General features: G+C 50.6%; 10 protein-coding genes across 10 annotated transcripts; 5 read left to right on the top strand and 5 right to left on the bottom strand.

The window, feature by feature from the left end:
- Positions 1–278: 278 nt before the first annotated feature.
- Positions 279–2328, bottom strand: F4813DRAFT_400726 (uncharacterized protein; the record flags this gene model as incomplete). Its single annotated transcript, XM_049248303.1, has 2 exons — positions 1140–2328; positions 279–1077 (listed from the first exon to the last, which is right to left on the bottom strand). The coding sequence occupies exons 1-2, from the start codon at positions 2072–2074 to the stop codon at positions 279–281; spliced, it is 1734 nt and encodes a 577-aa protein (XP_049102555.1). The 5' UTR covers positions 2075–2328.
- Positions 2329–2566: 238 nt separating this feature from the next.
- Positions 2567–3820, bottom strand: F4813DRAFT_350398 (uncharacterized protein). The gene has a single exon (XM_049242301.1). It carries the CDS (start codon positions 3355–3357, stop codon positions 2650–2652), a length of 708 nt encoding a protein of 235 aa, XP_049102556.1. The 5' UTR covers positions 3358–3820; the 3' UTR covers positions 2567–2649.
- Positions 3821–3911: 91 nt separating this feature from the next.
- F4813DRAFT_298644 (Rrp15p-domain-containing protein) lies at positions 3912–5168 on the top strand. The gene has a single exon (XM_049240729.1). It carries the CDS (start codon positions 4046–4048, stop codon positions 5015–5017), a length of 972 nt encoding a protein of 323 aa, XP_049102557.1. The 5' UTR covers positions 3912–4045; the 3' UTR covers positions 5018–5168.
- F4813DRAFT_298652 (ferredoxin) lies at positions 5169–6295 on the bottom strand. The gene is made up of 2 exons (XM_049240730.1): positions 5722–6295; positions 5169–5668 (listed from the first exon to the last, which is right to left on the bottom strand). The coding sequence occupies exons 1-2, from the start codon at positions 5943–5945 to the stop codon at positions 5320–5322; spliced, it is 573 nt and encodes a 190-aa protein (XP_049102558.1). The 5' UTR covers positions 5946–6295; the 3' UTR covers positions 5169–5319.
- Positions 6296–6599: 304 nt separating this feature from the next.
- F4813DRAFT_350402 (mitochondrial carrier) lies at positions 6600–8552 on the top strand. The gene is made up of 2 exons (XM_049242302.1): positions 6600–7108; positions 7175–8552. The coding sequence occupies exons 1-2, from the start codon at positions 6647–6649 to the stop codon at positions 8240–8242; spliced, it is 1530 nt and encodes a 509-aa protein (XP_049102559.1). The 5' UTR covers positions 6600–6646; the 3' UTR covers positions 8243–8552.
- Positions 8553–10173: 1621 nt separating this feature from the next.
- On the top strand, positions 10174–11472 carry F4813DRAFT_298667 (carbohydrate-binding module family 1 protein). The gene has a single exon (XM_049240731.1). The coding sequence runs from the start codon at positions 10319–10321 to the stop codon at positions 11465–11467; it is 1149 nt and encodes a 382-aa protein (XP_049102560.1). The 5' UTR covers positions 10174–10318; the 3' UTR covers positions 11468–11472.
- A 1773-nt stretch (positions 11473–13245) lies between these two features.
- Positions 13246–14380, top strand: F4813DRAFT_400732 (uncharacterized protein). Its single transcript, XM_049248304.1, has one exon. It carries the CDS (start codon positions 13366–13368, stop codon positions 14230–14232), a length of 867 nt encoding a protein of 288 aa, XP_049102561.1. The 5' UTR covers positions 13246–13365; the 3' UTR covers positions 14233–14380.
- Positions 14381–14572: 192 nt separating this feature from the next.
- F4813DRAFT_298679 (uncharacterized protein) lies at positions 14573–15702 on the top strand (the record flags this gene model as incomplete). The annotated part of the gene is made up of 3 exons (XM_049240732.1): positions 14573–14786; positions 14838–15163; positions 15212–15702. Coding segments are annotated over 3 exons (627 nt in total), but the record flags the coding sequence as incomplete, so codon positions are not given.
- Positions 15703–15808: 106 nt separating this feature from the next.
- On the bottom strand, positions 15809–18334 carry F4813DRAFT_400735 (uncharacterized protein; the record flags this gene model as incomplete). The annotated part of the gene is made up of 1 exon (XM_049248305.1): positions 15809–18334. The coding sequence occupies exon 1, from the start codon at positions 18230–18232 to the stop codon at positions 15809–15811; it is 2424 nt and encodes an 807-aa protein (XP_049102563.1). The 5' UTR covers positions 18233–18334.
- An 848-nt stretch (positions 18335–19182) lies between these two features.
- On the bottom strand, positions 19183–25271 carry F4813DRAFT_400739 (jumonji superfamily protein; the record flags this gene model as incomplete). Its single annotated transcript, XM_049248306.1, has 5 exons — positions 19183–23296; positions 23352–23461; positions 23782–24600; positions 24668–24716; positions 24828–25271. The coding sequence occupies 5 exons, from the start codon at positions 25269–25271 to the stop codon at positions 19418–19420; spliced, it is 5301 nt and encodes a 1766-aa protein (XP_049102564.1). The 3' UTR covers positions 19183–19417.
- Between the last annotated feature and the right edge of the window lie 1601 nt (positions 25272–26872).

A 26872-nucleotide genomic window follows, 5' to 3' on the forward strand; every position in this document is an offset into this window, starting at 1 on the left:
CTCGGGAGCATAATATATTGGGAACGTATAAACCATATATACCTTACATACCTAAGGAAACCGGAACGGAGCTGTCGTCATTTCGATGCAGCCATCGTATAACTTTCTCGCCACGTTCCGCCTTAGCTGGGAATAAATACGTGTGTTACCCTTATATACCAGTATCTACGATAACACTAGTATAACATATAACATAGAGCAGCGGTCTGCAGCGCTATCTCAAGGTGTGTCTATTGGCTACTTTGGCAAGGATGCTAAGCATATGCGCGATCCTATCATTACTTTTTATCAATAAGGACAAAATTTGTCGACATAGCAGGTAGCTTGTCAGTTATCAGTTTGCCGTCCGTCACACCCCACGACTGATTTCCAAATGGCACATCCGCAATACGCCTTCCGGGAGCTGGTAGCGCGATCGAGACCGGTCCGCTGATGTCGCTATACGCTCCGTTTACTACGCTTATCATGAATTGGGTCTCTCGTATCCAATAGCTTATGTCAAGCAGCTCCTGATTATCGATGCGAATATTACCGTCGGGCTGACCACCAAGCAAGAAATCTCTCACGGGGGTAGTAGTAACCGCCGCCGCCATCTGCGAGTGCGCGTCGAATAATTCCTGGCTGGTAGGCCACGTCCAGGCGAAGATGCCGGCGGCACCCCTGTTGAATGCTAGCGCGTTCATGACGAAGGCTTCGGCAGGTGTCGGATCGCGGGCCCAGTAGTCCTCGCCGTGGAAGGCTTGCGGGTTGTGGAACTTGGGTAGAGGCCACCGGCCCAGCCAGCGTTCGTATTGGATCAGGCCGTCGAGACGACGCGAGACGTCCTGCGGGTTACCTGCGCAGTTATCACACCCACAGTCCCCCAGGGTTGCATTACATTCTGTACCCCACTTGGAGAAGGTACTATTGATTGCGATGGGATATGGATCTTGCATTAGAATATCACCGGCCGAATACTCTCCAAAGTAGTAGTCTTGGCAGTTGAGGGTCACTGCTACTGGGTGATACGGGTCTAAACCGTGAATGAGCTCCTGGGCTGCAGGCGTAACGTCGAAGGGAACTTGCCAGCCGTCGGGTCTGGTAGATGTTAGTATAAGCCAATGAAACTGTCAACTGCTGATCGACAGAGGGGGACCTACTCGTCGGCCGTCCAGTAAGCGAACAGAGAGCTGTGGTGCTTGATAGTGTTCACCCGCTGTGTAACCTCCGTCAGGTTTTTGTATGAACCACGTAGGTCGAACATGAAGCGAGCGGCGGATGCGTCCATGCTGTCGTACACCGGGTTGGTATCAGCAAATCCCGCCAATGATATGATAGCATTGAGACCTTTTCCACCGCTGGAGTATTCGCGAACGAACCCGTCGCTCTCAGCCGTACTGTTAGATCCGTTATACAACCCGTAGAACCCGTACGGTAGAAGAGGCACGAAGACGTCGCCCGTCTGCGCGTTGCGGAATGATAGACCGCCGTTCAGGTTGTCGATCTTGGTCGCGCTCCCTCCCGGGGCGATATCTGGCAGGTACCGGAACGAGCTATTCGCCGTATAGTTGCGGCCACCAAGCCGCGACGTCCCGACCAGGACGACTTCGTATGGTGTTAATCGCGGTTCGAGGGCAGAGAGGTCGAAATCGAAACCTGAACCAGTCGCATTAATCGGCACGACACCCTCGACTAGCGGTGCATCACCCTCGCCGCTTTTAGACGCCAGGCTGATCGAGAAGTGCAGATCCGTAAACGGTTCCGTCACCGACTTTTCGTCGGTCGTCGAATTCTCCCACGGCTCGCCAAACCAAGGCGACAGCTCGGCCTTGACGACGAAGGAGCCCTTATCCTCGCCAGCTAGGTAGATGCTATGACGTGGCTTGAATTGCACGTATAGATTTGGCGATCCGTCCGTGTTGATAAGAGCTGGCTCTGTCGTGTGACCGCCCGGCTCGAAAGACGGATATCCGGGTTCGTACACCTTTCCGCACCATCGCGGCCATCCTGGATGTTCTCCGGTTTCATTTTCAGACTGAGCGCGTGCTATTCCTGCGGCAAGGACTACACCGCTAAGAAACACAGGTGGTCTCATTGCCGCTGATATCCGTTGATGACATAGGACTTGGGCGTATAACACGATCCTAAACGAGAGTGATGGAAGTCAACCTCCTAGAACTTGCACTTGTTGCCTGCTGAAGTTGATACTCGTATAGATATGCAAAGAGCAATCTCGTCGCCAGCATTTACATCGCTAGAAACCAGGTTAGCAAGGTAAAAACAGTTACAGGGAGGTCAGGTCTGTAAAAAGCCAAGTCCAATTGATTGCGACGTTCCACATTGAGCTGCCTGTTTAAGCATCCCCAAGGGAGATTTCCTGCCCCGCATATAGATTATCAATAACCATGACGATAAGTAGATCATCATCTAAAGGTAACCCTGTCAGTAAGTTCAGATAAGTATAAGTGGAATTAAGAAATGTAACGATATAATTTAGTGCAACGATATGTTGTGGCATGCCTCTATTATACGTCATTCTTCGTGATAGTTTCAACGACTGCTTGAAAGTCCTAATGGATTATAGGTAGTCATGAGTATTATGCACTAAAGAATGGTAACTATTCCTTATATACCTATATATATATATATATATGCGTCTTTCAGTCAAAATCACAATGCAGCAACAAGGCCAAGCGTCGCCAGCGCGACAACCGCCCATATCTTGACCCCCGTTAACGTACTCTGCTCGGCATACCTCTTGGGCCCGTCGCTCGTCGACTTAGGAGCCGCGGTCGCGCTCGCCTCGGCGGCGCTTTTAGTCGAGAAGTAGACATCAAACGGGTCCATCGCCGCGGTCGTCCAACTCGGGGGCGCAGGGCTGGCCGTCACGGCAGCAGATACTTCAGAATCGGGTAGCTCGTCGTCGTACATACGAACGATACACCAGTTGCTCGCGAAAGCGATGTCCTTGGCGATGTTCTCGGGCACGTCGCGCTCGTAGACGAAGCGCATGCAAGACTCGACGTCGCCGGGTGGCCCGATATGGACGTCTTCTGTGACGTACGGTGGCGGCGTCGCGGCGGCGGTACCGGAGCCCGTAGCGTAGGCGTAGTAGACCGTCTGAGTAGTAGAGGTTGTACTCTCGGGCAGCTCGCAGAACTGTATCTCGCAGCCCGTGTTGCCCGGTATGCGCATCAGGGGGCGGTTCGCCATGTCGCAGCATTCCTTCAGAGACACCACCCCGTAATGCATGTCCGGCGGCGGATCCGCAGTGCTCTTGAACCCGAAAGTCACGCCGCAGGCGTAGGAGGTTATGTTGCGCAGGGCGTTGTGCGTATTGCACGTGCTGTCGCTCTGGCTGCCTACGATACCTGCCATCGTGAGAGCCTACTCTATTCTACGTCGCTTCAAAGGTATAAGACGCTGTACGTATATTCGTAGCGTTTACTGCCTCTGAACAGTTGGGTTTTGCTGGATAAAGAGGGACCAGTGCTAATTTGCGATTCTGACGAGATGATTATATAAAGAAAGTAAGCGACAACTAATTGCAGTCTATTATAACGAAGGTGAGAGTCGAAACTCTGGTCGGACAGCTGGAAGAGTGAAGACGAAAGGTCAAGTTCGGATTTTAAATCAAGGCTGCCTAAATCTAATAATCCATATCCATGTCGATGTTAGCATGTCGATGTTAGCGACGGCTTGGCGTCGGTGGAGCGTTTGCCTTCATGTTATCAATCTTATAACGGCTTCATTTTGTTTCTTTATCTCTGATGGAGATGCAAAAGCGGGATGATGATGACTGAGAGTACCTTCAAAATACTAAAATGTGTAAATGATCGTCGCGGTTAAGCTTTACCAGGACGCGAATTATTCGCGGGTACTTTGTACTTCATATCATTTCGGCAGGCGGTCAACTTAGACTTATCTTATCGGTAGCTACTAAGTGGGGCACTACATTGCAATTGAAGTTTTCGAAGAAGAAAAAAAAGTCGAGAGCTAGTGCTTCAATTGGACATCAGCCTACAAATACACCCAAAAATAATATAAAGGAAACGTGCATTTCACAATGGCAGGTCCAACTTCAAAAAAGCGAAACCACCAGGATTCAAATACCAAATACAAATCTCAGAGACCGAATAAGAAGCAAAGAAAGGTCCTCAAGTATCACAGCGATTCGGAAGAAGAGGGCGCCAACGCCGAGTTCCGACCCGTAAACCTCCTCGATTCGGACAATGAAGACTTCGAGGATGTCGCCGTAGATGACATCCCATCCGGCTCAGACTCGGACTCGAAGTTAGGCTCGGATTCAGACTCAGATAACGATGCGGTGCTCAAATCCAAGTCTCTCGCGAAACAACGGAATAAACTAGCAAAGAACCTCCCTAGAGATGAAGCTCGCGACAAGAGTCCCGAAGCCGAATTAGAAGATGACGACGACGACGACGAGAATGACGAGAACGAAGATGAAGTAGAAGAAGAGGGTTTGGACGGAGACGACGATTCGAGGCCTCAATTCAAAAAATCAAAATCAAAACGCAATGATCCCGATGCCTTCGCGACATCCATGTCCAAGATCCTATCTACAAAGCTATCTACCACAAGACGTGCGGATCCGGTCCTTTCGCGCAGCGCCGAGGCCCACCAAGCGGCCAAGGACGCTGTCGACAATGCGCTAGAGGCCAAGGCACGGCGGCATCTACGGGAACAGAAGAGATTGGCGCAGGAGAAGGGGCGCGTAAAGGACGTACTAGTCGGCGCTGTCGACGAGGAGGGCCGACCCGAGACTTCCACCCAGGAGATCCAGCAGACGGAGAAGCGCTTGAAGAAGGTGGCGCACCGCGGCGTTGTCATGTTATTCCGCGCCGTCAGGGAGGCGCAGGAGCGGGCCGCCGAAGCCGAGAGGGATACGCGGAAGGATGGCATCGTGGGAGTTCAGAGGCGCCAGGAGAAGGTTAACGAGATGAGCCGGCAAGGCTTCCTAGATTTGATCGCCGGAGGTGGCGGGAAGTTGAAGAAGGATGCGCTGGAAGAAGCCTAAGCTTTGCTCGATACGCGCGTATCCGGATTTGGAATGGCATTTTATAGGATGATACCAAAAGTACTTTATGAACATGACCTCGTTAAGAGTTGGGCTTTGTCCTATCTCCAAGCCGGTTATAGCTATCCTGCTGCGAGTATAGTACATCGTATCGTATGGCTCGCTAGTTTTATCCTGGCTGCCAGTTGCAATGCCACCACCACACCGGTGCGCTACGCCTTACCTGTCGTCATATTGGTACAGTTCGGTGGTTCTTGATATGTCCATCCCTTGCCTTTAACTTTTCCGGGTCATATCTCTTATTACTTTGAGCCGAAATCGCTCGCTTGCAGATTCCTCGTCATGGAGGGCAGCTTGACCTTTAGCCCATCTAATTCCTTAGTCATAACAACCTGACAGCCTAGCCGGCTCGTCTCGGTCAGGCCGAACGCCAGATCCAGCATGTCGTTTTCGTCATCTTCGGGCTCGGGCATCTTCTCGTAGTATTCGTCGTCCATGACGATAACGTGGCACGTCGAACACGCGCACGAGCCACCGCACGCTCCCTCCATCTCTAGGTCGTGCGCTTGCGCAATGTCTAGCAGGTTGTCTCCCTTGGACACTGCGATCTTGTGCTCATTTCCTTCCTTGTCGATAAACGTCACGTAGAGTCTGGCCGTAGATTAGCGTATGGTATTAGGCTCTCGTAAAAAAAAAAGTCTTACTCCTCGCCTGGCTTAGGCGGATGTATATGTCCATGCTGGCGCAGAGGAGATGTGCTAAAATGTCGGAGTATGGGAGCGCTGGCTCGGGTATGGCATATCAACGGCGTCTTAGATCTTATCCTGCTATATGTAGAGAGAGCAGGCCGTCTGAATTGCGATAGGGACTGGGAGGAAGAGAATTGAAGCTTAGGTATGCTTCGAACGAGAGCTCGAGGAGTCGCCATCGTGTCGAGACGAGGTCCGAGGGGTGCGACTAGAACTCGGGGATTTCGGGGATGAGATGGGACGAAGAGAATTTAAGCTGCAAATATTGGAATAAGGGTAGATCTTGCCGATAGGCGAAGACCTGGTTAAATAATTGCCTTTACCAAAATGAGGCTCTTATTGTAGCATTACTCCGTCTAGCGGGGGAACCAACGAGCATATAAATCGGAGGTTGCTTGCATCTAACAAGAGAAAAAACTACGGTACTTGACGATGTTCAGCAATGCGATGCGACGGCATTCCAACGAATGAGAGGAAGGCGAATTGAATTAGCTCCGATAAAATCTTGGAGGCGACCCGAGTACAAGGGACAAGCTTAGCGGCCGGCGACCGATCGTTGGAGAATCTCTTTACGTTAAATCCGAGATGCTCTTTTTTTTTCGTTTCGATTAAGGCTTATCTTATCGATAGATAAGAGATAAGATACGGTTCAAAAATCCATAGAATTTGTAGCACACAAATTTATTGGGTTACGAGATACTACGAGGTACATAGGTATCGTACCACGCATGCATAATCCCACTTTGCAAGCTTGGCTAAGCTCGCATTGGTTCCCCAGCTTACCTAATCCCGGCTAGACAACTCAGTCCCTCCACCCCACGATAATCTGTGTATCTTTCACTCGTACAAAGATACTCGCAGTATAATCGAAAAAAGCTCCATGCCGCTTGAAATGTCTACACCTAGGGAAGGAGTAAACCCCCTGCGCCCCTATTATATACCACCATCTATAGGGGAGCAGGCCGGGAGCCTCCCGTCGCAACCAAACCCTTTCTCCCAAGGAAATGCGACAGCTTCGACACCAAACAAATACGCGTCCAGAGCTCGCGATATCTTCCCCGATATAGACTATAAGGATCACCTCGACGACATATCACCATCTACTATACAGTCGGTCAAGAGTCTAGTAGACGAGCTGCTATGGAAGTATACGTCGGTAATAATGGCCCAGCCCTTCGAGGTGGCCAAGACGATCCTGCAAGTGAGGAGTCAAGACGACCTCGGAGGGTTAAATACCCAAGCGGCACCTAAGCCTGCCCCGAGGCCTGCCAGCCCGGTTCTCTCGAGCCCGATCCTTTCCAGTCCGAACGTTATCGCCCCCGACCGCTCGGTATGGGACGAGGTATAGCAACGAATTTACTATGGCCGTCGTCTAGCTCTTAGTGTGGCGATACTGACATAATTGCAGGAAGGCGACTCTGACTCCGATCCCGAAGGCTCCTCATATTTTACGACTAATACGCCATATACGCCTACGCCGCCGCCAAAGTCTAAGAGGAGGGACTCGTCACCCGCGGGACCCGCCAAGTCGCCTACGAGACCCGTAACCCTCCCTCATCATCTCGCTCTAAAGCGGCCCGACTCGATACTTGATGTGCTGTCGCAATTATGGTCCAAGGAGTCGATGTGGGGGGTCTGGAAAGGAACAAACGCCACGTTTCTCTACACGGTGCTGCAGTCGCTATTTGAGAATTGGTCGCGCAGCCTTCTAAGCGCGCTGCTGAACGTTCCCGATCTGGGACTAAAAGACGACGTCGACAGGCTAGTCGATGTTGCATCGCCGTACCCCTGGGCTTCGTTGTGCGTCGCCGCAGCCGCGGCCGTCTCGACGGGCCTCATATTAGCACCTCTCGATCTCGTCCGGACGAGATTGATCGTCACATCCACCGGACGTACCCCGCGGCGGACCCTGTCAACTCTACGCTCGCTACCTTCGTGGCTGTGCCCGTCGTCCCTATTAGCACCCACCATCCTTAACTCTCTCGTCCACCCGCTCCTCACATCATCCACGCCCCTCGTCCTACGAACCCAATTCCTAATCGACCGCGAGCAGTCCCCTATGACTTTCTCCGTGGCCAAGTTCTGCACCTCGTGTGCGTCCTTATTCGTGAAGCTACCGTTAGAAACGGTCCTCCGCCGCGGTCAAGTGGCGGTGCTGTCGGAACACACGTATCTCGATGCTCTAGATCAAACAGATCAGCTGGAGACGATCGTACCGCTAGGACGATACAACGGAGTGTTCGGTACGATGTATACGATTGCTACCGAAGAGGGCTCGAGAGCCGTGTACGCGGTACCGACCAAGACTCCGGGCCGTGGTAGAAAAGCGAAGCAGTCTAAGACCACCGCGGAGGTAGTGTACAAGAGGGGCCAAGGGTTAGATGGGCTCTGGAGGGGGTGGAAGGTCAGTTGGTGGGGGCTTGTAGGACTGTGGACGGCCGGAGTGGCAGGAGGTGGCGGAGAGGGAGAATTCTAAACAAATAGCCAAACCGACTCAACCTCCAAAGCATACGATGCTACATCGGCAACAAAAAATAGGGAGGAGCGGAGCTGAGGTATCCAGCTTGGCATCCAAGGCTATTCCCAACCCCGCATGATTTTATGTTCGAAGAGAAAAGATGTAAAGCAAAAGCGCCTCATGAGATACGGCATGATTCCCCCATATACGTAACGTAACGTAACGAACTTGATTATATCGGTAGCGCATGGTCGTGTAAATAGACATTCTACGATTGTGAAAACATAATATTATCTACTCTCAACTTTGAGACGCTCTTTAATTAGTTGTGATCAAGCACTCTCAACTATGCACCGTATCCCGATCTTCCAGAAGTACCTGTTATACGATATGATGGTTATATACTTATACGAAGCATATTATATTATTATACAAGTATTGAAATCATCTGTGGAGTCAAATCATATCAGTTTACCCCTATTCCTTAATACAGAATATTCATCATTTATCATCTATCACGTTTTTCAAGATTAGATACCCACCCAATCGGCTTGGCTGTAGAATATCCACGGTAACTAATTTGCACCCTGTTCATAACATTGGTCGCGTTTCAGAAACGAACAAAAAGAAACTTGGGGCTTTTTCTAGAATTTACCCCCCTATCCTTTTCGATCTGGCGTCGTAATATGAAACCAGCCGGGAACACTGCCGTTTACGGTCATCCGAAACGGAGATGTGGATCGTCTGAGATCGACGCAGGGGCTCGGAGTGGATACCCGATGATTTCCAGCCTCTGCTTCCCTCTGCTTCTCATCCCGAAGTTGATCCCCCGCTGATTTGCGATGAGCGGTGCGAACCTCGATGTAGCTCTTTCGCAGCAACGGCAACTCGAACCGGGTTTTCCCGATCCGCCATCTTGGTTATGCATGATCAAAGCTTTACGCTTCACACGACGGCCACGTATGTCATGGTATACAATAGATTGTCCATTAGGCATGCTGAGAGAGGTTGCTTTTCGATTGTGATGAGACACCAAGTTCTATAAAATCGGCTTTAAGAGTTGCATCGCATCGCATCAGCATTTCCAAGAATCGCCATATCAGAATACCAACTCACCAGCTGATACACCAGCTGATGGTTTCCAACAGCCATATGCAAAAGCGCGGCTCGTCAAATCAATTTCCATAAATGAGACCAGGCTTGCCGCCGCGGCTCAACTAGGTGTCACGCCATCGTGGACCCAAGAGGCGGCTACCGATGGTGTGGTCGGGCCAAGAGCACATCTCCCCTGACCGTTTAATTTAATTACGGCCTGAGCCGCGTTGGAGACGTTCCCACCAGCAAAAGTCCAACGCCATCATACAAGTTTGGTTTTCATTTTAGGTATACAATCTACTATGGCTGACGCTGATTTAAAAATAAAATTAGCAGCCGTTCACCAATCACTAAGTAGCCCGTCCTGTATTGCTATCAGTACAATGTTGTAATCCTCCTAAACAGTCAGATCTCTGTCGCTAACCCAAACGTCGCATTAACTGCCAAGGCATAACATGGCGTTGGTTGGTGTAGGTCCTAGGTACAAGACCGAAAAGACGGTATGTGACTGCGTGCCATCCCGGCTTGTTCTCCAACTTCGGACGACGTGGGTCACGAAGGTAGGGGCCCCATCGTAAGAAATCACAAGGGGGTCATATGCCCATTCAAATTGTCGAGGCCTCAGCGTGTCGAATCCTGCAGCTCGATTCCTTCGGCACCTTAAGGGGGACCCTGGTATTGGTGGATCTTGAGGACTGCAATTATACATATGATCTTAGACATGGATACCACGACACGAGTTGCCCTCGAGGCTCTATATAACATGAGTCGAGATACCATCTTCTCGACCTTTTCTTTTACCATCACCATCGGTTTGCGAAGTTGATTCTTTTAGCCATTCATTATTGTCTATCTTTTGCCAGTCATTCTTTTCTACTCCCGGTGAGAATAGCTATCTTGATCGATACATTTTAAACTATCGTAACAGAACTTATTGTCTCTACCTTTCGCTCGCTCGCTCGCTACGCTATATTGCATCAACTATCGCAACCAGCAAAAATGGGTATCTCAAGAATCTCTCCCGTTGTCGCGGCCCTCGTGTCGGCTGCTGCCGTCGCCGCTCATGGCCACGTCGATCACATCGTCGTCGACGGACTCTTCTACCAGGGCTACGACCCAACCAGCTTCCCTTACCAGCAGAACCCTCCCACCGTCGTCGGCTGGACTACCTCTCAGACCGATAATGGTTTCGTCGAGCCCAACAGCTTCGGCAGCCCCGACATCATCTGCCACAAGTCGGCCACTCCGGCGGGAGGCCATGCTCAGGTCAAGGCTGGCGACAGCATCAGCATCAGCTGGAACACCTGGCCCGAGTCGCACAAGGGTCCCATGATCGACTACCTAGCGGCCTGCGACGGCTCTTGCGAGAGCGTCGCCAAGGAGTCTCTCGAATTCTTCAAGATCGACGAGGTTGGCCTCATCGACGACTCGGCGCAGAACGGTTTCTGGGGCTCTGACGAGCTGATCAAGAACAACAACACCTGGCTTGTCCAGATCCCTTCCAACATCAAGCCTGGCAACTACGTCCTCCGCCACGAAACCATTGCGCTCCACTCGGCAGGCCAAGCAAACGGCGCTCAGGCCTACCCGCAATGCTTCAACCTCGAGATCACCGGTGACGGCACCGAAGTCCCTGCTGGTGTCTTGGGTACCAAGCTGTACTCTGCCGCGGACCCCGGTATCGTCGTCAACATCTACACCACCGGTCTCACCTACACCATTCCCGGACCTCCCCTAATTGCCGGTGCTTCCGCCTCCGTCGCTCAGTCCTCGTCCGCCATCACCGCGACCGGAACCGCCACCGTCGGAAACGGCGGTGCCGCCAACCCTACCAGCCCCCCCGCTGCCCCGACGACTGCTGCCCAGACCTCCGCCGCGCAGACCACTGCCGCTCCCAGCTCGCGGAAAACTTCCACCGCTGTCGTCCCCACTCCCACCACCCTTGCCACGTCAACCCGCGTAGCACCTCCCACCACCCCTACCTCCACCGCCGTTGCTATCCCCACTGCGGCCCCGACCGGTGCCGTTGGCGCGCAGAGCCTGTACGGCCAGTGCGGCGGCAGCAACTATGCCGGCCCTACTGCTTGCGCCGAGGGTGCTTGCAAGTCCTACAACCCGTACTACTTCCAGTGTGTCGCCTCAGCTTAAGCTCTTGAGCCTATGGGTTGGGTGGCTGGGACGATGACGAGATAATGTTTGTATGGCATGTGTATACATATAAGCAGCTTGGTTCGGATTGGGCGGTTATATTCTTGTATTTACGATTACGATTTTTGAATTCGAATACCTTTTTGAAATGCATTTCTGTTTGTCTTCCTGTGAATTTGTCCAATATTGTTCAGTATGTGCCTGTCTCTGAATAGGTGCACCGTGGGTAAATACTATATAAATTATCAGAGTTGCTTTACCCGTGTATGCTCGCTCATTTTATATTTCTGCCCAATTATTCAGGGGATGTCGATATCCATTAGTTCTACCGGCGCCCGCAAAGCCTAGCAACATAGGTGTCTTCAGACGACCAATCAGGCTTCGATTATGCTCTATTTGTTGCCTATTCTAGAACGCTGCAGGGTTGTGGTAGATGTAACACGGCGTTGTCATACCCTTGTAATACCCTTGCGTCTAGATTATAACATAACGTCTGTACTACACCAGCTCCCCTATAATTCTAGCTCCATATATTTTAAAGGAGGCACTCCAGACATCTTGAACGCCATAGACCCGTCCTCTATGGCTACCAACCGAGCTTATAACCACAAAATCACTAATTGATAGTTGTCTCAAATGGATCGATCTTGCCTACCGTATCCTAATATACAGACCATTGTTTAGAATCGCCTAGGCTAACTGAGGGATATACTATACCAATACGTGTGCTGCCCTGTAGAATCACGCCCGTTGTAATGTAAATATTGCTGTATTAAAATTGGCCCTTTATTATCAAGGCATTGATATTGATGCCGCGTTTTACATGATAGAAGCGACAAGTCCTCTATTCTCCTAGCTATACTTTTCTTATGTCGGATTGGTTTGTTTACTCCCATACCTCATTTGTTTAGATCCAGTCATTGTAAGGGTTGTTAGGAAATACCCAATAAAACCCACGAGCCAGTATTAAAAATGCAGGTACTGTACAAGTGAATAGAAGGCATCCTAAGTGAATAACGACTACAATAAGAAATAGCTCTAGGCTAGCCACTAAGGAAAGAGAGAGTACAGATGTAAGGAACCCTGAGGGAGCAAGCAAAACCGAGAGAAAAGTTTTCAACTCGATTACTCATGATGGTAGATAAACTTAAGCCCTTTCTGGAAATATAAATGTTTTCATCGTCATGTCAACCACTAAGAAGACACTAGGTAGACAGTTTAAGTACAGCATGCGCATGTTGATTGACCACAACTCAAACATACAACTCATTATTCTCAAAGCCATGCACCTGGCGTGCACTCGACGAACAAAACTATTTTAACATATCCAATCACAACACCCATCCACGTCAGTATTCTAACCCGCTAACCAATAATGCTGTATCCTATCTACCTTTTAGGAGAGCTAGTTTTAAGCAAACAACGTTTTCTTACAACGAGGGCCTTTATGGTGTAGCTGGTGCAGCTGGCGTGTCCGAGCCTGCCACTGATTTCACCGACCTCGAAAGAGGATATAAACATCCTTCCTTCGAGTTCATCTCAACTTCTCCAATACGAATTCTATTCATCACTCGCCAAGATACATTCCAAAGCATACAATCCTTTCTTCGACTTTTGGTATCTCCTCTGATTTACAGAACGGTTATAAATTATACAAGAGACTTAATAGGACACTTTCGTCTCTTCTCAACTCGTTAATATCTTGTTATACAATCGTTCTCGGTTTCATACGACGGTTTAGCGATCCATATCCGTAAGTCAGAAGATCTATAAGACGACGATGAGCCTAGTTAACTAACCTACGGGTTCTAGGAACCAGTACACCGACTACGCCAGGTAGTGTCCCTTCCAAACAGTCCCGAGCCCTGCCTTAGCAAAGAAACCTGGGGCCTTTGAGAATGTCTTTCCCCGTAGACCAACAGTTGGAATTTGACTTTGCCTGCTTTGCTCCCGAAACGACGGAAGCTCAAAACATGTCTTCTGTCTCTACCGCCGCCTCGGACATTGAGGAACTCCAGAAGCGTAACAAAGAGCTGGAGCAGGCTAACGCCGAATTGATTAAACTGCTTAAGGGTTTTAAGAATGAGATGAATGATGTGAAGGGAGGTGTCGAATCGGCTCAGCAAGAACTTCAGTCGGTACGCACGCATAACGCCCGGCTACAAGGCGAGCTTTCCAGTCTTACCAAGCGACGCCGTACAGCTCTCAGAACCAAAAACAGTGATCTAGAGCTTTCCCAGGCCGCCAAGATTGCGGAGCTCGAGGAGGCGTTGGCGCAGGCCAACCTCCGGGGATTCTCGGTGTCACGATCAGACACGAGCAGCGCGTCCGGCGCAGAAGATTTTTCATCCTTCTACAGAGATTCCAGCACGTCGAGCAACTCGAGACAGGGCAGCGTCGAAAGCTCCAGGCCCAGAAAGAGGCGTAGCCCAGGAGTAGAAAGCTGGGACAATTCCCAGGATGTGCTCCAGTTTGGCACGGCGCCGGGTAATCAACAAAATGCTTTGTTTGTCCAAGCACTCCAAGGAGGTCAGAATCAGCAAAGCGTCCCGATGGCTTCGATGGCCCAATTTGGCGGACTCGCGGAACAACAGTCGATGTCGGGTTACCCGCAACTCTACAGCAATGAACAGATGGGGGGACAGCATAACCAGCTGTCTTGGGGAACTGGGTATTATTCAAACCCTCAGCCTCGACAGATAAATGGTATGCCTTCATGCCCGAAGTTCCCCGCGCCATATCAAGCCTCGCAATGGAGTTTCTAAGTCGCAGGAGCCTCCAGATTTCTAGTACCAAGACGTCCACCGGGTCGGATTATTGGTATTAGTGGTATTATCCATTGGATATGTTTTCTGGCGAATCATAGCGAAGGGACATTACTTAATTATATTCTTACTAGTCAGGGATTTAGATTGGATGCCCAGTATAGTATATTGTAATAAATAAGAGAGATAGGAAATGATAATAATAATAAAACTACTATATAACTGCCACTACCAGATCGCTTAGTCGACTATGCAATAAAGCATGTATATTCAAGTACCCGAATGATAAGTGGGTATCTAAATTTCGTACTGATCAGGAGCAATAACCAAACATTACCTACTCAATCAACATCATCCCCTTCTCGTTCGCCTAACCTATGAATATGCTCTTACCGATGAATCAAAAGATAATTTCCTGAGAACCTTTTTCAGATCCATGGGCCTTTCGATGGATGGAGAGGACATAGGTTTTGGCGATAAAGACTTTGAGGAGGAGCTCCGCTCTTCTCTGCTCAGATTTGCGGATTATCTCTTAGATAATTTCTTCTTACCTCGTACTACTCTACATCCTTTTCGGTTATGAACATCTACTAACGCATGTATAGTAAAGGCATCCGCTAAAAAGACGCCCCAGCCATCTCCTGCTTATCATTCAGCCGTCGAGAAGGCACAGGGAGGGCCGCAGCAATTCCCAGGGACACCAGATCGGGTGTCAAGTCTTCGTGGTGCCTGTCTTATTCGTGATCGTCATCGTTGTGTGATATCTCGTATGTTTGATCAGCAAGAAGCCGTTCAGCGCTTCGAGAGAAGCGGGAATGCTGCCAGCGATGATGATGGAAATTTACTCAAATTAGACGCGGGATTCCAAAGGCTGGAAGTTGCCCACATCCTTCCACATTCCCTAACAAAAGTGGACTCGAGTTCTCAGTTGGTCCGTCTTTGTAGTCTTAAAGTGATTTCCCCTAGCTAACTCGCGCAGAGTGCTTCCAAACAAGCGGCGCTTGCCATCTTTAATATGTTTGACAGCGGTGTTGGACACCTGATTGAAGGCACCGATATCGACTAGCTACGCAACGCCCTTACTCTTACATCCGATCTTCATGACTTCTTTGGAAGTTTTCAGATATACTTCGAACCTACGGAACAGCCCCATACCTACCGAGTCGATTCCTTTTTGCCGCCTTGGCTACTACGAGGTCTCCTTCCCGTGACTCGAACACTCTATCTTACGCCTACTAGGACGATTGACCCTCCTTCGTCGCGGCTTTTAGCAATTCATCGAGCGAATAGCCGGCAGTGCTTGCTAGTTGTAGATGATGATATAACGATGAAAGGTTCGAAGGTACTAGGTAATTATTTTACTCGGTCACAGTTTCTAAAGAAAATGGTGTACAAGAATATAGCATTGACAACGAAAGCTATCTCTGATACTCAATAATAATAAATATTCAAGAGTATATTCATACTAAAATACTGTCATAAGACCAACAAGTACGCATCGCTAATGTTTATCCTTAATATATCCCAACATCTCACATAGATGAACCCTATACCCAACCCATGATATGCCTAAACACTACAGCACAAGCACATTGAACCCAAACTGCTTGCAAAACTTCACACAACAGGCCAGACAAGCGTGCCCTCTAATAGCAACATGCGCCCCGACCGGCTTGGCCAAAACAAAAACTCTCAGCCGGTCTTCAGCCGCAGTCGGGATCACCGCCACAGCACCGGATGGTCCCTCTGTACCTTTCACATGTGTCAGTATCTCGCTCAGACCTTGCCGCGCCACCTGCTCAACGTCTGCCCTGCGCGCCCAGTCCCTCAGCCAGGGCAGCGCGTCTTCGGGGGTGCACAGATACACGTCTGGGGATACGGCGGCCGCGTTACCGTCATCGCCTAGAGCGTTTGTCATGACGACGTTTACTGATGCATGTTCGTCATGAGGGCATGACTCGATTCGCTCTGCAGAGGCTAGGGTTTTCAGTACGCCCGTCGGATCAAGAGCAGCGAAGGTGATTTTGTTGCCTTCGTATTCGAAGGACCTAAGCAGGCAGCATTCTAGGACTTGGTTGTCCAGAGGGTGAAGCTGCAGATTGAATCCGTACTGTGTCTGCTTGACTCCTGGTGCGTTGGACGGCGTGAGTCTGGGCGGGATAACCGGTGCGCTTCGGGTTGTCAAGGCCGGCGTAACGCGTGAGTTCATGGCTACGATGCTGCGGTACAATCTGTAGCCGTGCTGATTGAAAATCTTGCCTCGGCACCAGTGAAGTCGTAGGTAACTCTCGTCGTTTACAGGTAACTTCCAGTCAAGCGTAATCGCCGGCCATACGACCTGTCCGGAACCGCAAGATATAATCGCGTTCCGCCGCTCGATTTCCGGTCGTCCCTCTGGCTCTCCGGCTAGCTTCCTGCACACGCGATGCCATTCCGTTACGTCGCAGCATGCCGTCTGCGCTCGGGAGATGCGACAGATGGCCGAGACGACCGTGCTTGGTGCAAGCTCGGCGTTCTGCCAGATAAACGGGTCTGGCCGGACCATGAGCCCCTTGGAGTTCCGGAATAATGACAGTGCTAGGATCGTCGCGACGATGTGCGCTATCTGCTCGACGAACATAGTCGTGGGACCGGGCTGGCCGAGGGGGAATTGCGAACGGAAGCCTGCTAGCCAGTCCTTGCGTTCGTCCTCGTGCTTCGCCTGTTCTAAGAAGGCGGCCGCCTCCTTATGTCCCCAGAGTGGCAACCCCATCTGCCTGCTTCGTAGGTCTTGCATGTGCTTTCCTTCGCAGCCGCCGACGAGTTGTAGGATACCGTTGATGTCGGCGCGTTCCGGGAACGGTTCGAAGCGACCCGAGCTGATCTTCAACACTTCGCTTGCCAAGATTCCCTCTTTATCTTCTTCCTGCGATTGTTCCCAGAGCTTAGACTTTGCCCCGGCGATGTCCGTGGTCGTGTCGCATGGCGATCCCCAGCGACTACGAGGCACGCACCCCTCGGTGCACATTGTCAGGCCTTTTCGTGCCGTGGAGAGCGCGTAGGGGATGACTTCTACGGCTGCCTCGTTGGCCTGACCCTGGTCTAGTTTGAGGGCGTTTAGCATGAGGCGGAAGTACGTGTGCATCGGAACGAGACCGCCGTAGTGCTCCGCACCGCCTTGGTGGAAATTCCAATCTTCCCAGTGTGACTCCGAGTAGATGGCTCTGATTCTGATGGGTTCTGGACCGTCTTTCTGCGTTGGAGGCACGAGTTTTATTCCAATATTCGTCTCGCCCTGTATGAGCTTTTCATATTGTGGCGATTGGCCTTCCCCTATGTAGACCATGGGTTCTTTGCGCAGCCACCAGCGCAGAAAGGCTACGATCCAAGGCACGCAACGTCCTGCTTGGATTGTTATTGCCTTCAGCTTGCCATCACTAAGACCCCCAGCTTTGTGAAGTATCAATAACTCGGCTAGTTTGGCCACAGTATTCGTGTCAGGGGTCTTGGCTAGGCGGCCTATAAATGCGGCACCGTGGTGTCGTTTACGAAGCTCGTGAGATAATATTATCTCGTAGTCTACGATATGGCTAGTAAAGTTGGAGAGGTTACATCTTGCCTCGACGGTGTTGAGTAGCGGATATAGCTGCTCGGCTGTAGGACATCGTATCTCTCCAAACTTGAGATGACGTCCCATCAGATTTACTAGCACCTGCGCGCACTCGGACGGATTAAACGCAGTCACTAGAGTGCAAAGAAGGGCGAGGAATCTCTGGCCGCCCGGTTTACTTCCAAGGTAGTGTGCTATGCCTTGGCTTGGGAAGCCGATAGTAACACATAGGGGAAGAATAGTGGTGGATGTATAATTTGCAAGGGCTTTCTCCTTAACATCCTCGCACGTCTCGTCGCAGATCCCCAGCAAGTCGCCGAGTTTATCGCAGGCCGAGGTTATACCCGAATAGTCCTCGCTGAGGAGGAACATGAAGTTTGTATTCTCCCAGGTATTGTTTACGTCTGCCATAGCTTCATTGGCGACGTATGGTAGATTATGACTTGATATTCAGACTTGATCAATATATTAATCCCGTATCGTAGATACTGAATGAAGAACTGTATTGATGAAATCGGTGGGTTTACTTTTAGGATGAGCCGAGAAGCGCGTCTGAACTTATATAGTAGACATTCTGCTGCTCCCTGACTACCATGTTCTTACAGGACTGACCTGTTATACAGCGTATATTGTCTGTTTACGAGTCAAGTTGCGGATTGTTTACAAGTCAACATATGGCAGTATCACATTCACCTCTCCATACGAGATGATGGTAGTTCGCAATAGCTACATAACTCACCTTTACGACATGATTGTAGCGGACTAATTAGTGTGAGTGAGGAAAATATTGAGATGGGGCAGAGGTCAGCAAGAGTTGTTGACTGAAGCTATAAGTATCATCCCTCCAGCAGATACGGACTCGACGGAAAAGGACGAAAAGAGCTATGACGAGGGACTGCTGTCAGGTACAATACGAAGCATCTTATCAAGAATGTGTATAAGTCAGGGTTAATCATGCGTGAGCTCACTTAGTAAATCAAGTCACTTAATCAAGTCACCCACAGCTCATACAAGGTTGCACAAATACTCGACTGGTTATTCACGTTTATTAGGTATCTTAAGGAGTAACACAACTAGGCCACGTAAGCGACCAAGGCAACACCTCCTTGCACCTTACAAGGTATGACTGGACAAACAGGTCACCATCAAACCAAATTGAAAAGACTCATGCAGAAGCGAAAATTTAAAACAAGTAGCTGTGCCTAGCTAAGCAAGGTATCGGTCCTCCATCCCGACTCCTTTCCGTTGAAACTGAGTGCCTGTGGTATACCGGACCAAGACCTAAAACGCAACGCCTATCTAATGCAATAGTGTGTGTAGTCGGGCTTTTTATACCCCTAGTATCCTCTAATGGTACACGAGGAAAGAGGAATCTTCGTCTGCGACTCAAACCGCAACAACGCCTCTATATCTGATAACGCACAGGCTCCCTCTATGCTGATGACGAATATAGCACAAATAAATGCTTTCCGATACGCCGTAGGGAAATTTTGTGGCCAATGTGCTGGTGTTAAAAGTATCGGCCCAACCGAATCTGATATCAAAAGGATACATCTCATACGTAAGCAATCGTCTGGAGCAATCGTCTGGTCAAGTTCAGTCCGAGTCTTCCATGTCCAGCGCGTTTCGCTCCGCTTCGAAACTCTCGGCCGTGACGCTCAATCGCTCCCTTTCGCGTTGCCTCTCTTTCTTAGCGTCCTCGTCGTCATCCGCATTAGTAAGATCTAAGAACATCTTGTCTACGTCTTTATCGTCTTCCTGTTGACCCTGGCCAATATTTTGTCTGCTAGAAAATGCGTGATCGTGGCTATGACTCCACACTTCGGACCCGAAGAGCTGTTCGGCCCGCTTACGCCCGGTCTCGGTACGGCGTAGATATTCAAGGGCCTTGTCCACGCCGTCCTCCGTCTGCAGGTTGAAGCCATCATCTTGCCCGTGTTGTAGACGTTCCTCTAGCGTCAGAGACGAATCCGGTGCGATTAGCTGAGGACCAGGACCGCTGCTGGCGGATAGGAAGAAGTCCGGATGCAAACTGGCGGCGCTGTTCACGTCTATACCGTCAGGTCGAAGCGACGATCCCGGCCGGCTAGACGACACCGAGTTGGACCGCTGCTGCGGATGCGCGTTGGCCGGAGTGGACGGCTGCGAATTCCGAGAAAAGTAGGCACCGGAAGCAAAAGAGTGCGAGGACGGACTAGTTGCGTTCGGGGGGGCAAGGCTACTGCCTGACGCTGCTGCGGCCTTGGCAGCAGCCTCGGCGTTCATGGCCTTGCGCTTTAGACTGTTTGCCTTGCTCTTCATATTCTCTGGGAGGTCATCGGGATCGTCAACACCATACTGCGCTAGCATCTTCTGCAACTTTGTAGGTCGTGGTTTACGCGTGCTCTTGGAAACGTCCAGCACAGGAGGCGGCTCAGGTGCCACCGGGTTCCATTTATGTAGTTCCTGTCGGAAGAAGTTGGTTTCGAAGGACAGGAGAATCTCGGCACCCTCGATTTTTCGCAAGTAAAATCTTTGGGTACCGGCTTCGGCTGCGGTCGCGAGCACTGGATTGCAGAAGGCTGCTATGTGGTCTCGGAACTTCTGCGCGTTGTCGATTATCTTTTTCAGCACCTCCTCTTCTTCGGGCTGGAAAGGTAGGTTGGGAATCTCTTCCTGCCAAGCGAGAAGATCCTCGAGCTTAGGCCGCGCGGCATCCCGAGGAATTTTCACTCGCCAATCGCAGATAGGACAGGTGTACTTGTCATCCTCCTTAACCTTCCCTCGGGCGATCTTCAGACACTTTCCGTGGTACCATTCGTGACATAGTTCGCATTCGATCATCATGCCAGCCTCGATACGGCGGCAGATGCAAAACACTTCTACTAGAGCTGGGTCGTTCACGTCCCATGCGGTCCGTATAATCTTACCCTCGCCTCTCTCCTCGCTAGCTGCTCTGGAAGCAGGTTCGGCCGGTAGCCGAGGGGTATCGTTTCGAATGTCGAAACATGCCAGGTTGCGTTCTAGCACGTAGTCCATGTGCGACTTCAGAATGTGCAGTGGCGCGTTGGTCTTCCCGAAAAGCTTCTTCCCCTTTCGCATCCAATCCTCGTGACGCCTCTGCTCCTTTTCGAGATCGAGGGTCCCGGTCGGCTTCGAGTTGAGATCTTCGAGCTTCTTCATGATTTCAACCACCTCTGCGTACTTCGGCCTCTTCTTATAGTCGGGATCCTTCGAACGCTCCGTGAGATCGATGATCTGACGATGAGCTTCCCGCTGCTTGTGCAGGATTTGGTCGACGGCGGCTAAAGTCTCTGCCGTCACGGGGAGGGTATTTACTTGGACCTGGTTCGAGAGGGCCTCTAGCTGCGGATAATGGACCACCTCCGCGTTGATGAGCTCTTTTGCTTTGGTTTCCCATTGCGTACCCGCCTGGTACTTTTCGCCAAAATACCTCATGTTATCATTGTATAAGGGGATTTCCAATCGGGTACCTTCTTCGAGCAGCTCCCTGACATCTTTCAGCGTCAAGAACATTCCTCTATTGGACTTGGCCTTGGCGTTCCACTTCGTCTGCTCCAAGATCTCGGACAGCTTGTCGAGCTCCGGCATGTCGACATTAAACGCGCGTCCCTCCTCTATCAGCTCCTCGATAGACTCTTGTCCGCAACCGCGTTCCAAGAATTGTTCGGCGTTCTTCTGGAAGTTTCTGATGGCGTTGGCACGTTCTTGCAGCTGCTGGATCTCGGGGCAGTCGAAACCAATGTGTTCCGCATCGTCGATCAGGCGGTAGATGTTTTCGACTCGGCGGAGTTCGCGTTCTCTCTGCTCCTGGGATGAACTGCCGATGGACTTTCGTAATCCGCTCTGCCAGACCTTGTCATTTTTACGGCGATTCTGCTGTTTTCGCACCGTATAATTAGTCGCCTCTTCGACCCATTCGTTACAGCGGTCAACGAATTCCCTGAGTGCTGGCAAGGAGGGGAGGTCGTACGGTATTCGTTCACCCTCACTGAGAAGGGCTCGCAGCGTTTTTAGCGCTGGCTTCCCTCCTTCGTCGAGAAGTTTCTCGTACTTCTCCTCCCACGCTTCCGGCATGTTAGCCTTGTCTGCCACCTTTCGGTACGTCTCGTCGAGTTCCTCGTTTGTCTTGCGAAAATATAGCTTGTGGTGGTCACCTGCGTAACGCTCGGGTTCGGGGGTATCGCAACAGGCGTGCTGCCCGGCGTGCTGAATGCATAGGACTTTGCCGGATTGGAGGCACTTGAATCTTGACAGGTAAGCATAACACTTGCAGTAAGCACATTGGTACTCCTCCTCGGGAACGTCTTCGGTAGACACCTCGAAAGCTAGGGAACAATGTCCGTCGGATTCTTCTACCAGCGCGCAAGACCCGTGGCCATCTTCTTGGTGCTTTGCGATGAATTCCTTTCGCTGGTCGAGTTCTCGCTTGTGAATCCTCTCGAGGGCCGGCGCGAGCCACCTCGCAGTCTGGATTGTCAATCCTAAACTCGTACCTTCTGCTGCCGTCCATAACAGCTCGTCGTGTGAGAAGCACGGCTGTCTCCGGAACTGCTGTAACCGCTCCACGCCGGCGAGGCCGTATGGCTCCCAATCGAACGGCGCAAAATTGACAGCCTCGTTAAAGTTAAACCCGTGATTGAAGCCGGCATGGTAAGCTTGAGGAAACGTGAGGACGAGCTGGCCCGCCCGCTGGTCGAGAGCGTAAACGCGGACGCCCGCCTTCTGAAGCTGCTCGGGCGTAAGAAGCGTGACGAGCTGAAACAAGAGGTCCGGCTGCGTTTCGAAAAGTTCCGGTACTGCCTCCTTCATGGCATTCTCAAACTTCTCGGTGTCCTCGGCCGGAATACCATACCAGGTCTTGGTCGCTCCGAAGTGCTGGTAATTAATCGAGTAGGCAAAGTGGTCCTCGTTGTGCCAACAAAACGTCGAGAATATCATGCCGACGTAGACCCACGGAACAGTCATGCCTGAGATGTCAGATTTGATATGGCGGAAGAGACTCTCCGAGTGCAGAGGCATGACGGTCAAATTCCAAGGGTCAGTAGAGTAGGGATCGCACGGGTTGCGCTCGGCCGTGGGGAAGCCAGAGCCGTGGGTCGTGCAATGAATGTCCGCGCCGTATTCCACCTCGACCGTTTCCTCGGTGCTGGTGACGAGCCTCCAGAATTCCTTTTCCACGTCGTCTTCCGTTACCGGTCTTGAGCATTTGAGTACGGGGTCGTAGGGCATACGGTTCTCGAAGTATGCTTGCTTGAAATCCGCAGCCTTCTCTTGGAATTGCTTGAGCGAGTATAATCCACCTTCTTCGAACCCGAATTGGCCGTCGCCGACGAGACATCGATGACAGTTCCACTCGGTATCCGGTTTATGCTTTATAGGGGGGTCCAAACAAGCACCGTGATATCCATGGTCGCAGGATTCGCACACGGCTATGTGGCCCGCCTCGTCACCTTTGCCACACACCTCGCATTTCTATACGGTCAACAAAAATACTACGCACTACGAAAGTAGACTATAGAATTCTTACCTCGCTAGGACTTGACGATTCGTCCCGAGAGACTGGTATTCTGGGAGCCGAAGGTCGGAATACTGACATATGCGAACCAGCTACGGTAGGGACGTTTTCTAGAGGCCGACCTGCATTAGTTTCACAAGCGATCGAACCAATCATCGACTTCAAAGGACCAGAACAGCCATTGTAAGGTCTCCGCCCCTGTTGTGCATTGCTGCACGGCAAGGCGCATAATTGAGACCCTGCACAATTGCGGCCCCACTAATGGAGAACACACCACAAAGGAAACGATACGACACTGACGACGAAGGTAAACGCAACAGTGATATCATGATGAAAATAGAGGGTGAGTTGAAACTCATGAAGTGAACGAAAAGCATGTAATAAAAGGATTCGAATAGTAGGTGAACTAAGGACAATGAGGGGTTACTACGAAAATACGTACCTTTCTTGAGCCTTTTACTCCTTCTACTACCATTCTCCGAATCGTCCCTATCGGTACCGTTGTCCTTTTTCGCTGAATCTAAGCTGTCGGAGCTAAGTTGGCGCTTTAGGGCCGTGGCGGGGCCGAGTCCGGACGGTCGAAAATCTGGGGTGTTTTTAGCAGATAGATGTGGGCTTCCATGATGCTTCGGGGGCGGAGTGAAGCCTTTGGGATCTGTTGGAGTAGGTCGGTTGACGCTCGTAAACCCGCTGTTCACCGCCGTAAACCCACCAGAGTTGATAGCGGTAAACCCGCCGGACGAAGGTTGCGAAGTAACGGCCGGCGCATCCGCCATAATAGTATCGCGATCAGCTTCTTGCTTCGGGACATTCAGACTCTGTTGGAGGATGTCGCTCGCGTGTCGAGCAGGCGATTCTGCTCGTAGACTGGACGGCGTATTCATAGCCGACCTCTTTATCGGACTGGGTGCCGGGCTAGGGGTTAATGGCCCGCCATATTCATACTCCAACTGTTGATAGACTCCCGGTTTTGCTTGGCGTAGATAATTCTCGTACGGAGTAAGCCATCGATCGTATGAGTTCTTGAGAGACGTCGATAGTGACGACATTATTTTCCCGCTGTAACCCAGATCTCTGCCAATTTCCGCCCATTTCTTGGTCTTGCAGACTTTTTCAAACCCCCCACGAGATTCGACGGCTTTCTTAAGCTTGTATAGGTCGAGGGGCTTCTTATCCACGTATGGCAATCGATTCAGGTTGGTTCCTTGCTGCTTATGGTATTTTGCAAGGGCATCCAGATATGTTAGATTCGCTCGCGTACCTAGCATCTACATGTTAATGACAAAGGCCACGGAATCATTTGTAGTATCTTGCTGCGGATAACTCACGGCCGTCGACCGAATTCAATTCCTGCTTTCGTGTCCTAAAGTGGAATTTCTGTAGGCTATCAGTACGAATGGAGACGCTATCGAGATGCGTAGACTCTATAAGATGGAAAACCACCGCAATACGCTCTCATTGTACCGATTGGGATATTTATAGACTCACCTCGGTATCAATCGCGAAATCGGGGTTCCACGAGTCGGGAGGGATGACCTTGCAGATACCGTACTGGCGGGCTTCGGGAGTTATCTTGCGAACGTACTCGAACGGATCTTTCCATTCTTCTTCAGTCGGTCGGTAGGTTGGTGCTTCCTCGAGGCCGTACAACCTATTCTGCTTAGATGACTCCCGGCCGGCCGTCGGCTGACCCCTTCTCTCGACCGATGTAAGGTCTAGCGGGGCACTACGCATCGAGCTGAGAGGGACTGGGGGGTTGGTTGGGTGATAGCCGTTCGAGTTGACCTGGGTCTTGGATTTCGCGCCATTGGATGACGAGGTATGGCCTGCGGAATTGGCGGCGCCGACTGCAGGCGAAGCTCTCGAGCTAGCATTTGCACTATTAACGCCTCCAACGCCGCCGTTATGGCTGACGGAGGGGGTGGAAACCATGATTCACGGCGTACAATAACGCTGGAAGGTTGATTCAGACGGTGTTCCCAACAGTCCTAGAGTGAGTAATAGTAGGCTACGTATGCCGACCACCGCCAAGTGGTGCGAAGTGTGAGGCTGTCACAAGAAGGGTGAGCTGTACGTGCATCGCATGAATGTCCTACCGTGGTCGTGATGGAGCCACCGCTGAAGATAGCAGGAGGTGGTTAGCGTCGAAGGGGCGAAATGCTGCTCGACCAGATATCGTCGTTCGGATCGTGTGGGGTGTCGGTACCGTGTTGACGTAGTGGAAAACCGCGATACGTGCTCAAGAAGCGAGGTGAGTATGGGACCTGGTCAGAATACACAACCAAGGGATCCTAATTTGATCAACGACAAATCAGGTAAAACAGTGCTGCCGATCCGGTGTCCTGGTCCGTATCGCACTTCAACCGCCACGGCGCAACCTCGAATATTCCCAATTGCTAAATTAGTGAAATCATTAGCGGCCAAATATAAAAGCCGAACAGATATGACACTCAATGAGCTGATGAGTGAGAAGGTTCGTTTTCTGATAAGTGTAAATTAGAGGGGGATGGTTAAGTCGAGGAAGGTTGCATATTAGATTGAGAAGAGGGAAGTTTAGTTTTGAGATGTCAAGTATGGAGATATGGGTGGAAGGTATGAACAATAGTCGTGTAAGTAGAACGGAAAATGTACTAGCAGATTGGATGGAGCGGAATGGGTAAGTTAGGTCTGTTTGGTACGGTGGAACCATGGGGTGGTCAGGTTACTCAAAAGCCTCTTAACCTCCGTTTAAAACAGAGGCGAGAGAAACGGGACGGGGGGTCACGCAGGCGCGGCTTGAATAGTGTACGTAAATTGGGATTGGAAAAGCAGAAAGAAGAGGTAGAGGTGGATATGATGTGGGTGGATGCGACTCGTAGCTGTCGTCGGGATTTTACGCCCAGACCCATTTAAAGAACAAAGTGGATCCAAGCCACCATATCTGTATGTATGTACCTACAGGTACGTTAGGTTAGGTACTTTTGTGCAGGGTGCCGATAGACTTCATTCTGTACGCATTGAAATTCCCATCTAATACGGTTCCGCATCAGGTATCTAACACCGCAGCGTGCTGGACTTGCGTACTTGTACCGGCATATAGCTATATTATAGTGTTGCATGTGAGGTACATATACCTAACAGCAGACTTTTGAATGTTCCATCCAACATCGCCTTTAAGCTTTAATTCTCATTTCCATTTCCATTTCCCTCCCTCTTCGCATAAATTAGTGGACCAACCCATGTGACCATTGTAACCCGAGCATGTATATAACCTGTTGCGCACTTTCACTCGCTTTGATAACGAAGGGTCGATAGTATGAACTTTATAGGTTAGGTTATGTAGGCTTGAATATTAGCGCTTGTCCCGGAGAGGCGGAAGTTCTGTCATCCACTTTGCTCAATATAGCTTATGCGCAAGAAATGAATGCGGGCTGACACTCTTGAAGTCAAAGAGAGACGAGGTAGATGGTACGATGCGCAAACTTTATACGACCAAGTTACTGAACACTAACTACGAACATGCGGTCACGCTATGAATTATACAGAATTATACA

Source organism: Daldinia decipiens (genome assembly GCF_022478715.1).
Source record: "Daldinia decipiens strain CBS 113046 unplaced genomic scaffold F4813scaffold_6, whole genome shotgun sequence".
NCBI classification, from domain to species: Eukaryota; Fungi; Ascomycota; class Sordariomycetes; order Xylariales; family Hypoxylaceae; genus Daldinia; species Daldinia decipiens.

Bases quoted from the DNA above. Each gene is read 5' to 3' on its own strand.
- F4813DRAFT_350398 (XM_049242301.1), bottom strand. From the start codon at position 3,357: ATGGCAGGTATCGTAGGCAGCCAGAGCGACAGCACGTGCAATACGCAC.
- F4813DRAFT_298644 (XM_049240729.1), top strand. From the start codon at position 4,046: ATGGCAGGTCCAACTTCAAAAAAGCGAAACCACCAGGATTCAAATACC.
- F4813DRAFT_298652 (XM_049240730.1), bottom strand. From the start codon at position 5,945: ATGGCGACTCCTCGAGCTCTCGTTCGAAGCATACCTAAGCTTCAATTC. The intron at 5,669-5,721 runs GTAAGACTTTTT...ATCTACGGCCAG, and splicing joins CCGCCTAAGCCAGGCGAGGA to ACTCTACGTGACGTTTATCG.
- F4813DRAFT_350402 (XM_049242302.1), top strand. From the start codon at position 6,647: ATGCCGCTTGAAATGTCTACACCTAGGGAAGGAGTAAACCCCCTGCGC. The intron at 7,109-7,174 runs GTATAGCAACGA...ACATAATTGCAG, and splicing joins ACCGCTCGGTATGGGACGAG to GAAGGCGACTCTGACTCCGA.
- F4813DRAFT_298667 (XM_049240731.1), top strand. From the start codon at position 10,319: ATGGGTATCTCAAGAATCTCTCCCGTTGTCGCGGCCCTCGTGTCGGCT.
- F4813DRAFT_400732 (XM_049248304.1), top strand. From the start codon at position 13,366: ATGTCTTTCCCCGTAGACCAACAGTTGGAATTTGACTTTGCCTGCTTT.